This window comes from Cervus elaphus, chromosome 5 (assembly GCF_910594005.1).
Source record: "Cervus elaphus chromosome 5, mCerEla1.1, whole genome shotgun sequence".
NCBI lineage: Eukaryota > Metazoa > Chordata > Mammalia > Artiodactyla > Cervidae > Cervus > Cervus elaphus.
In genome coordinates this window covers 120,397,570-120,414,324 of record NC_057819.1, presented here as the reverse complement: position 1 = coordinate 120,414,324, position 16,755 = coordinate 120,397,570, and the positions used below count along the sequence as shown (strand labels likewise).

At 48.1% G+C, this 16,755-nt stretch overlaps 1 protein-coding gene across 2 annotated transcripts in view; it reads left to right on the top strand.

Moving 5' to 3' along the window:
* The window catches only part of ERN1 (endoplasmic reticulum to nucleus signaling 1), an 81,453-nt gene that overhangs the window by 38,652 nt on the left and 26,046 nt on the right, over positions 1 to 16,755 (top strand). For both annotated transcript variants that reach the window (XM_043905030.1, XM_043905031.1), the window contains exons 3-8: positions 6,772 to 6,805; positions 8,064 to 8,136; positions 10,093 to 10,165; positions 12,627 to 12,749; positions 14,547 to 14,648; positions 15,886 to 16,147. In XM_043905030.1, the coding sequence (XP_043760965.1) occupies positions 6,772 to 6,805; positions 8,064 to 8,136; positions 10,093 to 10,165; positions 12,627 to 12,749; positions 14,547 to 14,648; positions 15,886 to 16,147 (667 nt within the window). The remainder of the gene's footprint in view (positions 1 to 6,771; positions 6,806 to 8,063; positions 8,137 to 10,092; positions 10,166 to 12,626; positions 12,750 to 14,546; positions 14,649 to 15,885; positions 16,148 to 16,755) is intronic.

Sequence of the window (16,755 nt, the reverse complement as noted above, 5' to 3'; positions counted from 1 at the left end):
CAGCTCTCAGGGCATGGCAGCTGAAGTTTTAGACTTTTAAGAGAAACATAGCAGTCCTCCACAAGTGTTGAGCCCTAAGTAGCTTCAGCATTAGATTGCACTGCTTTCCTTTCAAGGATTTGTCTTTGCCCAGCTGAGTTGGGGGCCTTTGCTGTGATGCAATTCAATTGCCACTTGAGGAAATTCCCTGGCAGTTCAGTGTTAGGACTCCAAGATCTCACTGTCAAGGGCATGGGTTCAATCCCTGATCTGGGAACTAAATCCCACAAACTGTGTGGTGTAGCCAAATAACACAACCAAAAAGACTCAAATGGATGCATTTAGGAAAGGTGCAAAGAGGAGTTTGGCATGCTTATAGGCAGAGGAAGGAGTTATCCAGAAGGACTTGAAGACCCCTGGGAGACAGGATACTGGGGCTCTAGATGTGTGAGTGTGAAGTATCTGTGAATGTGAAGGTGAAAGCATGTCCTTTTATAGAAATATGCAGGGTGGCGTGGGGTTGGCAAACCTGGAGTTTCTGAGTAGGTAGGAAGTTTCTGAGTTCCCCTGTGCCACAGAGGGGAGTCATGTGCGGAGAGGAAGGGGCCTGGAGGCAAGGCATGAAAGTCTGAAACACCAGCTGTGAGGAACAGAACAGGAAGTAGATAAACATATCTCCTATGCCACGGGGCCCAGCTGGCCATGATTACATTCTCCTATCTCCACAAGTGATTATGGTGTTTTCTTCAGCAGTGCTTAGAAGTCTGAGGAGGAGGAGAGGGGATTGCCCAGTAGATTCTGGGTGGAGGGTTGATGGAGCATAGCTGCTGGATTATAGAATGGGCAGCGATGGATATCCAGGCAGGGCAAGAGTGGAAGTAGGAAGGAAACTAGCATTTGTTGATTGTTTCAGTCAGTAAATACGTTGAACATCTCTCATGTGCCAGGCACTATTTTTTTTTGGCTGCGCTGGGTGTTTGTTGCAGCTGATGGGCTCTTCATTGTGGCTTTTGGGCTTAGCTGCTCCGTGGCATATGGGATCTTAGTTCCCCAACGCAGGGATCAAACCTGTTCCCCATGTTGGAAGGCAAATTCTTAACCACTGGACCAGTGGTTAAGAAGTACCCAGGGAAGGACTTGGAAAGTACCCAGGATGTCGGGGATATGTTGTTGTTTAGTCGCTAAGTTGTGTGCCACTCTTTGCGGCCACATGGACTGCAGTATGCCAGATTTCCCTGTCCTTCACCATCTCCTGGAGACTGCTCAAACTCATGTCCATTGAGTCAGTGATGCCATCCAACCATCTCATCCTCTGTCATCCCCTTCTCCTCTTGCCCCCAACCTTTCCCAGCATGATTCAGAGTCTTTTCCAATGAGTCAGCTCTTTGCTTCAGGTAGCCAAAGAATTGGAGCTTCAGCATCAGTCCTTTCAGTGAGTATTCAGGGTTGGTTTCCTTTAGGATTGACTGGTCAGATCTCCTTGCTGTCCAAGGGGCTCTCAAGAGTCCTCTCCAGCACCACAGTTTGAAAGCATCAGTTCTTCAGTGCTCAACCTTCCTTATGGTCCAACTCTCACATCTGTACATGACTACTGGAAGAACCATAGCTTTGACTATATGGACCTTTGTTGGCAAACTGCAGAAGATAAATCCCAGCCCCCACGGATCTTATAGTGACCAGAGTCAGACATTTAAAAAGTAAAATACATAGCACTTCAGAGGTGGTCGGTGTCATGGAGAAAAATCAATCAGGGAAGAGAGTAGGGGGTCCTGGGGGGCAGGACGTGGTCATGGAAGGCCTCTCTGAGATGGTGACATTTGATCAAAGACCTTGGCACAGGGAACAGTGTACACAAAGGCCCCAAGGCAGGTTTAGACTTGGCGGTAGTCCAGGAGGAGCCTGTATTCCAGCACGGCTGGAATAGAGTAAGGAAGAAATAATGGGGGACTGCCAGGGTGGGTGTGGGAGGGTGGGGTTGCGTGGATTCACAGATCATTGGGTGAACATCGGCCTCTACTGGGCAACAAAATACCCATCAATGGATTGTGAGTGGCAGAGAGCCATGATCTGATTTATGTCTTCAGAAGCATCACTATGTCAAGGCACTGACTTACAATCTTAAGATATATTTAACTTTATTTAATCAACATAAAGTTGCCCTTTGAGTTTGGTGTTATTATCTCTATCTCTTTATTTTTTTCTTTACTGACAGGAAACTGAGGCTCAGAGAGATTAAGTAGTTTTGCCGAGGTCACTCAGCTGATGAGTGGCAGAGCTTGGATTTAATCCTAGGTTTTTCTGATCCCAAAGGGCACACAGACTGGGAGAAAAGGGAGCTCTTGAAAGACAAGGGGTTCCAGTGATGCTGAAAAGATGCTGGAAGTAGGAAACAGAATGATGAAATAGACCAGAGAGTCTGGCATCCGATGGCAGGTTCTGCGGGAGAAATGAGCGTCAGCAGTGTGGTCTGAGGACTGCCTGTCTCCTAGGAGAACAGGGTCGCCAAGCCAATCTGGAGAGAATGATGGAGGGTGTGATTTGGGCAAGTGGTGGTCGAGGTGCTGGCAGGAGATGATGGAAATGTCCAGTGGGTCCAGAAAGAAGAGTTTGAGAGATGCGGACCTAGAATTTCCCCATTGTGATTATGGTTGAAGCTACAGAGGATGGGTGTGCTCTCGGAGGGAACCGAGACGAGAGCCAGGAAAAGTTCTTCCCTGTTGGAGTAAGAAGAGGGAAGGAGAGGGGAGAGGAGTAGATGGGAGAGAAGGGGAGAGAGAGATGAGTGAAAAATCCGGCAGTAGCACAGGGCCACAGAGGCCAGGAAGTGGAGAGACTGGGGGAGGGGAGGGTCAAGCCCCGTGGCGGGGGCAGCGGCAGGCACGTGGGATCGCCCGCGGGCTGGGGAAGCAGCTGGGAGCGTAGGGCTGTGGCTGCTGATGGACTGAGACCTCGACGCCCGGGGCTCAAGAAGGGAGCAGGGTCCAGCGTGCAGTCAGGGCCCAGTGCAGAGGAGGAGGTAGGAGGTTTGAGAGAGGATGGCGGAAAAGGTATGCTTGGGAAATGAAAACTCACTTCTTTTGGAGATAAACATGTTTACGTCTATCTTGGGTCATTTCTGCCTCAGGTTGAAAAGGGGGATTCCATCAGCACAGAACAGGAGCCATGCATGTCATCTTCCAGAGTAAATCAGGCCTGAAATGGACCCTCCAAGGGAGCCGAGTCCAGTGGCCGCTCCCAGGGGAGCAGTGGGCAGATCTGTTTCTGTCTTGATCTTGGAGACCAAAAACTGATTTCAGCTTTTTCTTTTTTTTTTCCCTCTCCTGATATCTTTACCTTTCCCTTGAGTAACACCCATTTTTACACTGGTAAAGTAACTCTTTTTTTTTTTTTTCCTGCCCTTCCTGAAAGTAAAACAGAGTGGTGAGATGGCTTTCGTCCTTATCGGTTTCCATAGATAGAGAGGCTTATTTTGTAGCAGCGTTTGTTTATAGCCTTAGGGTTAGGCCACTGTTTCTTTTCACATGAAGGTGACTTTTTTTTTAAGAGCAAGAATCTTGCCTAAGTCCAGTTCTCGTTATTAAGTCCAAAACAACTCCTTTTCATGTTGGGCTTCCATGGCACATTTTCAGCTGGTGCTTTTTCCTTTTATTTTGCTGGCTTTTCAAATATTTTTATCCTTTAAACTTTTCTAATATGGAAAATTTAAAGCAGAGGTAGAGAGAACAGTAAAATGACAGGCCAGTGTTGTCAATTCTATCTTTAAACAGTTATCAACAGGCTGCCATTTTTTTGTCTTATGTTTCCTTCCCTTGTTTTCTTTAAAAATTATTATTAATTTATTTATTTTGGCCACACCACGTGGCTTGTGTGATCTTAGTTCCCCGACCAGGGATTGAACCCATGCCCCCCTGCATTGGGAATGCAGAGTCTTAACCACTGGACCACCAGGGAAGTGGTTCAGGATGGAGGGGACACATGTATACCTATGGCTGATTCATATTAATGTATGGCAAAAACCATCACAATATTGTAATTATCCTCCAGTTTCCTGTAGTATTTGAAAGGAAACCTTAGATTCAAATGATTCTTTAAGAAGAAAAATATGCAGAACGGGTCCTTGTTCCACATTTGCTTGCTGTGACATGCATGCAGCTCTGCAGATGTTTATTCCAGGGGCCCTATTTTACGAGTGAATGAGAAGGCGCCCCTCTTGGAGGTCATGTCCCCTTAAGCCTAGGAGGAAGCGTGGCTCCTCAACCCTGCTGTAGATGTCCAGCCACCCTTCCCTGGCTCCTGCCAGCGGCCTGTGTCTTAACTGGAACCTTTCTGGTGCAGGACACACTTTGGGACCTGAGGCCTCCATGTCAGATAAGCTGAATAAGCTCTAGAGAACCAGGAAAATCCACAGTAGAGGAGGAGACCCTGAGAGTGAGCAAACACTGACCAGCAAAGATAAGCTCGGGAGCAGGCACTGAAACCCCCTCCGTGTCCACGTCTTGTTTTTGGTGAGCAGCTTGGATTTGGTAGTGTCGTCTTCATCTCTGTTGATATGCGGCACCTTTAAGTGGCCAGAACGAATCGAATGGACACCTTCCTCCTGCTGTGTTTTCTTGGAAACATGCCTTCTCACTCTCCCTGGCACGCTCAACTTCTGGGATGCATTGGAGGCACTGGGTTATAACTGCTGCTTGTCTGTTTCAGGAGGGTGAGGGCTAGGCACCCTCATTTCCTGTCTCTTGCATCAGTCTGTTTGTGAGAGTGTACCGAGAGGTGATTAATGGGGACGATCACCATGTGCTCACCAACTGAAAGTTCCTCCTGTTTCCTGAAATGCTCTTGGTTTTAATGAATTGTTTGTTTGCTGCCCACAGACCACATGTGGTATGTGCGCCTCTGTTGTTGTGAACACCGGTCCGCCTTCATGTGGGAGCTGGGCCAGCAAAGCAAAGTCAACACATGATAAGGCTTGAAAGGGTTTCCTTCATCTGAGAATCCCAGCTGACCCAGGGAATTAGACAGCTGTCTGTCACCATAAGCAAAGCCTATATCCAGAGTCACATCACAGCATTTGCCATCCTCGACCCTAGCTTTGAAGTTTTGTGGGCAGCATGGCTTATAGCCTGTGGGGTCCCAGTGGCTGGAAATACCTCATTGCCTGGGATTTCAGCTTTGTTACAGTACTGCCAGGTCAGTGGCCCCCATCCACCCCGTGGACTCAGGATTGTCCTTGTGATCTGTGCCCAGGAGAAATTCTGTCACTCAGATGATGGCAAATATTGGGTTGGCCAGACAGTTCGTTTGGGTTTTTCTGTGCCATCAAGTGGACAAATCTGAACAATCTTCTCAGCCAACCCAATATTAAAATGACTTGAAGGAAAAACTGTGTTTCCTATTTCAAAGGTAATGCCTACTTTTGTAGAAATTTGGGGAAATGTGGAAAAGGTGGGGAAGTCATTTATATTTCCAACAAAGGCAACTTACAATTTAGCACTTTTTTTGACCTTTCCGTCTCGTTTTTTTCTTTTTTTACACACATAGGTTTTTTTTTGTTTTTTTTTAATCTCAGCTGCATTAGTACTCTAGGTACAATGTTATTTTTTTTCTCCTGAACATATATAGTTATAAAACTTTATAAGCCCTTTTAGAAGCTCTAAGAATCTCCCTGCAATTCAGGAGACCTGGGTTCGATTGCTGGATTGGGAAGATCTGGAGAAGGGAATGGCTACCCTCTCCAGTGTTCTTGTCTGGAGAATTCTATGGACAGAGGAGCCTGGCGGGCTACAGTCCATGGGGTTGCAAAGAGTTGGACATGACTGAGTGACTTTAGAAGTCTTAATTTTCTGCCAAGTGGACATTCCATAATTTAACCACATCCCTGAACAGTTAGGTCATCTGTGATGCTACTGTGAAGATCTTTGTTCAGAAGGCATTTTATATATTTTGTGTTGTTTTTAAACCAGACTTTATAGTCATGGAATTAATGGATCAAAGGGGATCAAGCAGAATGAACACTCAAAGGCTCTAAAGTCATCATATTGCTGGCCCAAAGGGATATATCCATTTACCATCCAGTCAAATTCTCATCAACAGCAAAACTGCTTCTTAAGCCACAGTTTTGCTTTCCCAATGGAAATATCTAGCACCACGCCAGGTACCTGACCCAGAGATGGTTTAGGTTTAGAAGTCCTTAATGTGTCCGATAGCGACACTGTGACCCGTTGTCCACTGTGGGTTGTCACTGTGCTTCCTTATATGTCCAGCCTCCAAGTCACGGGCATGTTTTCCTGAGAGCAGTTCCATCCTGCCCTCAGCCCTCTCTCCAATCTCAGCAACAGACCTAAGAGCTTGCGTGAGTGATGCATCTCTGCGTATGTGTGTGCATGTGTGTGTGCGTGTACTCAGTCATTAAGTTGTGTCCAACTCTTGTCTAACCCCATGGACTGTAGCTCACCTGGCTCCTCTGTCCATGGGATTATCCCAGCAATGCTACTCAAGTGGGTTCCCATGCTCTCCTTCAGGGGATCTTCCCGACCCAGGGGTTGAACCTGCATCTCCTGTATTGCAGGTGGGTTCTTTACCGCTGAGCCACCAGGGAAGCACCCCCCCGCCCCCACCACAGCCCCGCTCCCAAGAGCCTACATTTGTATTTTTGTGTGAGTTTTCTAAAGTGCCTTCACCTACGTTTTCTCATGTAGATAAATTTATTGGTCCATCTTGTGAGCTGGACCTAGGAAACTGTAGGAATCTTGACATTTTAGAGTCTGACAGCGCCTCTGTTGTTCTTTTGCACAGATCCAGTCCTGCAGGTTCCAACACACGTGGAAGAGTAAGTGTTCTGATTTGCCGCACACTCCCCTTTGGTTCATTTTCTGTTTTTCTCAGTCAGTGTTTATGCAGCTAGTTGCTGGGAGCACATGTGTACGTAGATATTAATAGTAAGTAGAATGAGAATAACTGAGACATAGAAAGACTCATGGGTACTTTGAAAGAAGCCTGCATTGGGAAGAGGGTGGTCAGTTCCTTGAGGGGCGAGGTGGGGAGGCAGGGGTGTTAAAAAGGCTTCTTTGAGATGTAATTTAAGGTGAGTTTGAGCTTAAGCTTCCAAAGTCCTCAAAAGGGCCCAGGCATCTTTGGATCTCTGCCCCATTCACTGTGCTAAACTGTGGAGAGGAGACAAGAAAATGACTTGTTACTAGAGTGTGTATGTTGGAGTAAAAGTTTGGATGGCATCTCTGAGAGCCTCAAATGATGCTCTAAACTGGGGAGAGAAAAGATTCAGCCAGGGGTTTCTGCGTGACTGGTCGTCATTCAGTGGTTAGCAGGTTAGCGTCACAAAAGAGCACCTTGAACCTGCTCCCTGAGAAGCAGTGGGTGAGAACCCGGCCCATCCCCTAGGCAGCTTCTTTCTCATGTCAAGCTATCAGTGTCTGCTTTTATTGCCTCCTAAATATAAATGTTTGTGGAACACCAAAGACACATTTGTTCTCCCTGTTGAGGTACCATGCCATGCTATTAAACATTAATTGTTGAGGTCCGTATGTGCAGCTGACTTGGAAACTGAAAAGCAGACTTGCTGGGTCCTTTTCCCCTATTGTACCTTTAGCCAGCATGCTTTGACCAAATGATGATTTACCCTTCTGAGGTTTTGAACTAGTTTTCCACTGCCGGTTGTTTTTTTTTTTTCCACGTCAAGTATAGTATAGACCAGGGGTCCCCAGCCTCTGAGATCTAATGCCTGATGATCTGAGGTGGAGCTGGTGTAATAATAATAGACATAAAGTGCACAATAGATGGAATGTACTTGAATCATCCTGAACCACACCCTCCCCCCTACCCACCACCCCACTGTCCATGGAAAAATCGTCTCCCGCAAAACTGGTCCCTGGTACCAAAAAAAGGTTGGGGACCATTGGAGATTACCAGAAGGATATTTTATTATCTGTGGCTAAGATGAAAAAGAAGTGGATGGAATTGTTTTATACACACACACCCCTCCCTACCAATCATGGTTTTGCCTGGCTTTGGTATTTTATTCTGTGCCCTGGGCTGTAATCTGTCACTAATACTTACTGCTTGATCTGCAGGCCTGCCTTCCTCCCAGATCCCAATGATGGCAGCCTGTACACGCTTGGGGGCAAGAACAACGAAGGCCTGACGGTGAGTGTATTTAGCTTCCTGGTGCTCCGGAGGTTCTAGACCACTGACTTCAACCGCAGCTGTACATCAAGGTCACCTGAGAACTTACAAAAAATTCTGGGAATCTGAATCAGGTGGTCCAGACTGGCACCTGGGCAGAGGTGTCTTTTCACAGCTCCCTCGATGAGCTTTTAAATGTATAGCCCAGAGTTTAAAAACACTGATCTGTACTAGCAGGTTCTCAGGGCTCACCCAGCACACTGGAAGGATGTGATATTCCTTCAGGAAGAGGACTCACTTTATCTAGTGATTTATTATTATTATCTTTTTTTTTTTTATTTTTTGGCCACCTGGCATGCAAGATCTTAGTTCTCCGACCAGGGATCAAACCCATGCTCCTTGTAGTGGAAGCACAGTCTTAACCTCTGGACCACCAGGGAAATCCCTAACTTTAGTGATTCTTAATTTGGGGGAGCAGTGTAGTTTGCAACACTGTACACTCCCCCAGTAGACATCCCCTTGGTGGGGGTGGGTGGGTTATATTCCATTCCCACCTCCATTTGAGAATAGACCAGTGGTTCACAACCTTAGCTGCACATTGTAATAACCTGAAAATCTCTAAAAAAATACTGTCTAGGTCCCAATCCTAAAGTCCCCATTTGATTGACCTAGGTTGTCAGGATTTTTTTAAAAAGCTCCCCAGAAAGAGAATTTAGAAATGGGCCCACACATATGGTCATCTTCACAGCAGAGGTATGGAAAGTGTGCCCAGAGAAGTGAAGGAATGTGCCCAAGGCCAAAGCACCAGGTGGAGGGGGGCTCCATGAACCCCCACCTTCCAGAGGCTGCTCTTGCCACCACCCGCAAACCGCCTGGTGTGGTTTAGCAGCTCCAAGAACGTGGTTTCCAGCCTGGGCCTCGAATCAGGAGGCCAAAGTGGCCACACTCAGCCAGACACTGCAGACTGGAAAACACTCCAGACTGAAAACCTTGCAACAACATTCTAATCCTCAGAGACACCTGGAAGAAGCCCACTCAGGACAGCCTCTCCAGGGCATACTTTTTTCTGCTAAGGCTTAGTTTAAACATTGGGATGACAGGAAAATCCTCATTATTGGTTCCTGAAAATTCTGTTGACTTTGCTTTTTGGCAAGAAAGGTGACAGTTGTCATGAGGCAGGTATCCACGGGATGGTTTCAAGAACACAGAATGTTCCAAAAATAAAGTGTTCTGAAACAAACTCGAACCCAAAGAGCTTGTCAGATGTCAGCTGTCAACTCTGAAAGATCGGTTTTTATGATGAAATGCAGTTGAAACATGCGGACTGCTCTGAGTTTCTTTTCCTGGCACCTACCATAACTTCCTTTTAATACCAAAAAGCCCAATCTTCTTCTGTTTTTCAGTAGGAGAATTCGTTGCTAGAGAAAAACCAAAACTTCTCTTCCTTCCCCAAACTCTCCTGTGTTGCCCACAGAGTGATGGCTTCTCTTTTCCCTCGAGCCCGCCCTTCAGGACAGTCTCCTGGTTGACTCCCACTCTGAGGGGTGTTTTCTACTCCTGTCTGAGCAGCTCTGGGACAGTTTTCCAAGACAGGGCAATTCTCCCTCCCGCCCCCCCCCCCCCTTAGGATTTCAAAGATTGTGTAGTTCTCTCCATATTTGTGTGTCTTTTCAGAAAAGGTCAAAGAGCCCCAGAAGGGCTCTGGACTAGAGACTTCCAGGGGGCGTGTCACAGAAAAGACCCAGTGTGGCCGGCACCCAGGACCTGGAAGCCAAGGGCTTGCCCACAGTGTGCGGGGAGCCTAGGGTGCCCCCTTCTCCTTGGTTTCCAGTTAGGAAAACCCCCTTGTGCCATCTCTTTTTAGCAGAATTGGGTAACAGAAACAGACTGCAGTGAAATTGTAATCATTGCACAAGACATTGTTAACTTTTTTTTGCTTTGCTTTTTTGTTTTTTTTTCCTTTGGTTTGTTTTAAAGAAACTTCCCTTTACGATCCCGGAGTTGGTGCAGGCATCTCCGTGCCGAAGCTCAGATGGCATTCTCTACATGGGTAAGAGTTCCTGACGCTGATCCCTTTTGGAAGCGAACGCCGCAATCTGGGAAGGTGGTGGGTCTGAGAGAGAGGAGATGTGTGTATAGTCATTCCTCTACCCACCCTTCTGGGGAAGGCCTTTCTTGCCTCGGTTGTGCTGGTTCAGGCCAGGATTAGCTGACCAGTTAAGAAAGGGTTCCCCCCGCCACCCCACTTGGGAGCAGATCTGACACCATTCATATGGTTACTCATTGAACAAGCTTTCAGCTGCTGTGTTGACCTACCCCTGCGATTTACAGATTGCAACATACCCAGAAGCAACTGGATGAAATTTAAAGTGAATTACAATAGTCGGAGCCAAGAAAGGGAAGCCAGGTTCTGCCTATTAATTATAGGGCTTTCTTAGTATTTCCTGCTATCAGAATATTGGATAAAAACAGCACTTAACAGCTTGCTTAGATAAGCCGCCTTCATACCTACAGGGGTCACGTCTTTCAAAGCATCAGATCAGCTGCTTTTCTTTGACCAGGTTGCTGCCAAAATGTCAATAAAAATGCATTTGTGGCACAAAGGAGAGCTGTATTTATCTTGAAAGCATAGTAGTAATAATATCCTGTATTTATAAAGCAGCTTTCTTTCTGAGGAACTGAAAGTGCTTACGGCCTGTTCATGCCTTGGAGGCTTTTTATGTGTGTTTCTGGGTCTCAAGCACAGGGCCTGGCTAGATTTTACATCTTTGTCTAAGGAGACTGGCGCTCTTCTTTCCACACCTTCAGAGTGAGGAAGCCCCTGGCCCAGGGATTCAGGGGAAGTGATCAACAGAGGCTTTCTCTGTGCTCTGAGCCATGCCCGGGCCCTTCTGAACATCATCTCACCATCTGTAGTCACTGTTATCTGGCTGATCTTCCAGCTCTGACCAACAATTCGTTACTTAGGGTGCATTTAAAGTTGTGGCAGTTGCCCCGACCCATCATTAAAGTGGTAGCTGGGTCTGGGTAGCAGACTGTCAACGGTCCTTGTAGTAACCAGAAGGGTGCCCAGGCCAGACAGAAAGGGATTCTGGCCACAGCTGTTGGGTGATGTTTTATCTCCATCTTCAGATCTTTTTCATATTAAGATTTGTCGCTGGGAGCAGGAAGTTAGGATCCATGGACGAGTTTCAGACGTGTGGACTGGCACATATGCTCCCTCTGTTAGAACTAGGTGTAGCTTTAGCAGATTCACGTGCCCTGAGAGCTTGCTGGCATCTCGGTACTCGGCTTCCAAGAGTCCCTTGAAATAGGAAACATAGCCAATAAGGTAGGAAGAGACGAGTGTGCAGAGAGAAGGCTTGTCTTTGGAAGACAGACCTTACAAAACAGAAATGTGCACATCACAGTGAAGGTGTTGACCTTCAGGCAGGAGCTGTGTTTATCTTGAAATCATAGTGGAAATAATACCCTGTATTGGGCTTCCCTGGTGGCTCAGTGGTAAAGAATCTGCCTGCCAGTGCAGGAGACACGGGTTCCATCCCTGATCCGGGAAGATCCCACCTGCCTCGGAGCAACTAATCCCGAGCACTGCAACTACTGAGCCTGTGCTCAAAGCCCAGGAGCTGCCACTACTGTAGCCCCTGCTCTGCAGCAAGAGAAGCCACGTCAATGAGAAGCCTGTGCCCCGCAACTAGAGAAAGCCTGCACGCAGCAATGAAGACCCAGCACAACCAAAAATAAACAAACAGATAATAAAATTATTAAAACAATACGGAGTGTTTATAAAACAGTTTTCTTAGGAACTTGCCATTACCAGGATGCCCTGGTGTATGTAACCATAGGTTTGAGTTTTGCTAATTGTGTTGTTTAGCTACGCTGTCCACCAGTTCATACCTTTTAATCAGCTGACCGAGAGGAGGGGTGTAGCGTGTGGCTGGGGAGTCACTTACTGGTCGAGGCTGAGATAACTTTGGCCTCATTAGCACGTAGTTGCCACCAGCTCTACTGCCCAGTCACAGTTACCAGCTAATTAGAGTTATAAAATAGTGTCTGTAGATCCTCTTTACATTAGGGCTCATTAGTAGGGATGTTGAGATGTGTGAATGATGGTTACCAGGGAGATGAGCCCCTGGGTGCATTTCTGGATTTATATAGATCCTAGTCTATGGGAAAAGGTTTGTCTTAACAGGCCAGATTTTTCATATTTAAGGCTACTCATCAGAGCAATAAAATCTGTGAGTTGTTATGTTATTAGGCGTGGAGACATTTTTATACCACGACTAGGTTATTAAGTTGTTATAGAACCCAGTGGCCCAAGAAGCTTTATTATCTGCCCATTACCATTAACCTGGTCACCCACAGAGCATCAAAGAAGTGTCTTCAACCTCGTGAGAATCTCAGGCCTGTTTCTCAGCTCAGAGAGCATCTTGGGCTGCTGATTTGGTGGGGATATTTTTTTTTCCATGTTGGGTGATTGTTAACCACCACGTGTCCTTGTGACCCTGTAGGTAAAAAGCAGGACATTTGGTACGTTATCGACCTCCTGACCGGGGAGAAGCAGCAGACCCTGTCATCAGCCTTTGCAGACAGCCTCTGCCCATCAGCCTCTCTGCTGTATCTGGGGCGAACAGGTAAGAAGGAACCATTGATTGTGTACAGCCTGCCTGATTGCAAACAATGACCTGAGATAGCCTTCCCTTGGGGTCTCTGCCTCCAGGCTTCATTCTCTGGAACGCACCCAGAGGGGTCTGGTCCACACACAGGTTTCCATGTTGTTCCCCTTTATGATACCCGCTGGGAGCTCCCCGTTGCCCGGGGATTATGAAGCTCCTGTGATACAGCCCCCACCTCTGCGGCTGCCTCAGCCTCAGCCGTCCACACCGCCCATCGCTGGCCCTTTCTAGGCATCAGCAGCCTCCCCACCGTACCATCTCCCACCTCTCTCTTCAGCCCTCTCCTCCTTCTCAACTCTTGTCGCCAAGCGTTTCTAAATCGTATTGCCCTCCTGTCTAGACTGTTGGCTTCCTGAGGGCAGGACTTGGTCTTATTTGCCTGCCGAGTCTCCACGTCTGGCAGGATGCTGACAGGTGGCGGGGGTGGGGCACAGAGGCCGCAGCGAGTGAATGGGTGGGCAGGCGGCCCTTCCCTCCAGGGACCCGCCTTCCAAATTTCACAGGCGCCCCCCTGGACCTACACCGCTGCTCCATGAGAGCTGTGGAACGGACAGCTGAAATAGAGCTACAAGGGGAAGCAGGTCGATGGAGGATCACCTTGAATCTTTCTGAGGCCCCAGAGAAGGGTCTTACAGCCTCATCTTTGCTTTGATCTTGACCCCTGAAGCCATTTTTTACTGGAAGCACCTGAACCTGATCTTTGCCCTAAGGCCTTTTTCTTTTAATTAATTTATTTTGGCTGTGCTGGGTCTTTGCCTCTGCGTGTGGACTTTCTCTAGTTGCAGCAGACGGGATCTACCCTTCATTACAGTGCACGGGCTTCTCATAGTGGTGGTTTCTCTTATGGAGCACAGGCTCTAGGGAGCGTCGGCTTCAGTAGTTGTGGCGCACAGCCTTAGTTGCCCTGAAGTGTGTGTGATATAAGTTCCCAGACCAGGGATCGAACTTGTGTTCCTTGCATTAGCAGGCAGATTCTTAACCACTGGACCACCTGCAAAGTCCTGCCCTAAGGCCATTTTTTATGTTGAGAGTGTTTTCCAGCTGGAGCATCAGTCCCGGACCCTCTATATTTCCTCTACATTCAACTTGAAAACGGAGTGGTTTCCTCTTTAGCTTATCGGCCTTGTGTCGTACCAACGCAGTTAAGAGAAACCATTTGGCGTGTTCTGCATTCTGCCTGGAAATCTCCTTAGTCAGAGCCACAAGTTCATCACTTGCTTAAATCTTTCTATTTTTCCAGTTACAGCAAGAAGTGGTCTTACTAATAACTGTGTCACCACCACCTAACCTGGCCCATCGTTTTCCGCTTCCATCAGCTGTTCCCTTACTGCTCCTCCAGCCTCCATCTGCCTCCCAGTCCCAAAGTCGGTGCCGCGTGTTTTAGGTTTCTGTCATGGCACCATCCCACATCTAAGTATCGATTTCTAATGTCCGCTCTCTGTTGTATGGTAAGCCACCCGAAAACTTAAGTGGCTTAAAACACCACCAGGACATTGCTCATGATTCGGGAGCCTTGAGTTCAAGGGCACAGCATGGGCGGCCTGTCTCTGCTCCACAGGCTGTGGGCCGGGTTTGCTCATGCGTTCGGGACTCCAGTCCTCCTCCCCGTGGCCTCTTGTCTCCCCACATGGACAGCCTGGACTTTCTCAGACGCCGTTTGGGGAGGGTTCGTCTGTTGTGATTTAGATGAGGTCAGCACCCCCGCAGGTGGCGTGGCCCCTGCAGGTCACAGGCCGCTGTGTGTTCCCCTCTCAGAGTACACCATTACCATGTACGACACCAAGACCCGCGAGCTGCGCTGGAACGCCACCTACTTCGACTACGCGGCCGCGCTGCCCGAGGACGACGGGGACTACAGTGAGTAGGCCGCCCCAGCCTCCCTGGCATGGCGCAGTCAGGCGGGCACTCATGCCCCATGGGGAAACGAGGGTTCCAGAAAGCCGAATTCCCTTTTAAGACCTTCTTGGTCACCAGATTTTGGACTTCCCGTGGACTTGTAGTAAATACTTAAACAGTCAGTGGGGTTTTTGTTTTCTTTTTTTCTTTTTTGGCTGTACCACATGGCTTGCAGGATCTTAGTTCCCCGACCAGGGATCGAACCCAGGCCCCCTGCAGTGAAAGTATGAGTTCTAGCCCCTGGACTGCCAGGGAATTCCCTTTTATTTATCTATTTTTTAACAGCCAGTGTGTAAGGCAGGGGCCTGAGTGAGAAGTATGAAGGGAACCCAGGTAAAACAGTGGCGAGTTTACCCCGAGAGGAGGGAGGACACACTTCGTGGAGTCCCTCTGTCGCAGGAGTTGACTGCAAACCCATGGGAAGCAGAATTAAATGTCAGTTTGATATGAACAACCACCTCTGTAACTGTGGCTCATTCCCAAGTTATTTCTCTAGGAAGCATTCCCCCAACTCAAATGAAAACTAAAAGCCAGTTTTGCCATCTTAACACCGGTACCCGAAAGTCTGACAGATGTCCTCTGGGGTCTCCTGCGGCCAGTGTCGTGGTCAGCCCTGACTGTCCAGCTTGATTGGTAGCTTTGAAAGGATGGCTGTTAAGATGCCAGGTTCATAGGATCTCCTCTGGTTCCCTTCTCTGCACTATTTACTCCCACTAATTGTGTGTGTATTGTGTTAGTCACTCAGTCATGTCCGACTTTTGCAACCCCATGGACTGTAGCCCAGGCTCCTCTGTCCATGGAATTCTCCAGGCAAGAATACTGGAGTGGGTTGCCATTCCCTTCTCCAGGGGATCTTCCCGACCCAGGGATGGAACCTCTGTCTCCTGCACTGCAGACAGATTCTTTACCATCTGAGCCACCAGGGAAACCCACTAATTGACTCGAATTACCAAGTGAAAAAAGAACACCGCCACGTGAGAGGGTGACCCTGTCTCCTGTTTATAAACCAGGCAGCTCTCACTGTCATAGAGCCTGAGCAGATTCATTGAAAGCCAGTAGAGTTGTTGGGAGGCATTCTGAGAACACTCCAGAAGGCCTATTTCCTCTGGCCGGGTGACTGCAGCTTGGCAGGAGAACGGAGGATGTGGTTGCAAGCCGAGGTGAGTCTTGACACGCTGTGTTTATCTGATCCGTACAGAGATGTCCCACTTTGTGTCCAATGGCGATGGGCTGGTGGTGACGGTGGACAGCGAGTCTGGGGACGTCCTGTGGATCCAAAACTATGCTTCGCCCGTGGTGGCCTTTTACATCTGGCAGCGCGAGGGTCTGCGGAAGGTGATGCACATCAACGTTGCCGTGGAGACCCTGCGCTACCTGACCTTCATGTCGGGGGAGGTGGGGCGCATCACCAAGTGGAAGTACCCGTTCCCCAAGGAGACGGAGGCCAAGAGCAAGCTGACGTGAGTCCAGGACTCGGGGCGGAAAGGGCGCAGCCGTGGCCCTGGCGTTCTGGTCCTGCAGCAGTGTGCTGTACCACGAACTGGGTGCCAGGGCATGGGGCAGACACCCCTGAAGCCATGAGGAATATAAACAGCCAAGAACAGCTTGTTCAGAAACCTCAGAATCTTAAGAAGTAGGCACCCCTGCATGCTTCAGATTCTTGAATATTAAATACATTGAAATTATGGGTGCTAGGGTGCTTAGTCACTCAGTCCTGTCCAATTCTTTGCGACCCCATGGCCTGTAGCCCACCAGGTTCCTCTATCCATGGGATTTCCCAGGCAGGAATACTAGAGTGGGTTGCCATTTCCTTCTCCAGGGGGTCTTCCCAACCCAGGGATCAAACCCACATCTGTATCTCCTGCATTGCAAGCAGATTCTTTACCCGCTGAGCCACTGGGGAAGCCAAAATTATGGGAGGATATAGGAAAGAGACTGCCAATGTAACTGCAGTGCAATTAAATCTATTGTGGTGGGAATACGAGAGAGGTTGTTTATTTTTTAACTTTCTGTATTTTCCAAAAAATTTTTTGTAAGTTGTATTTGCTTTAAAAATCAGGAAAAAAGT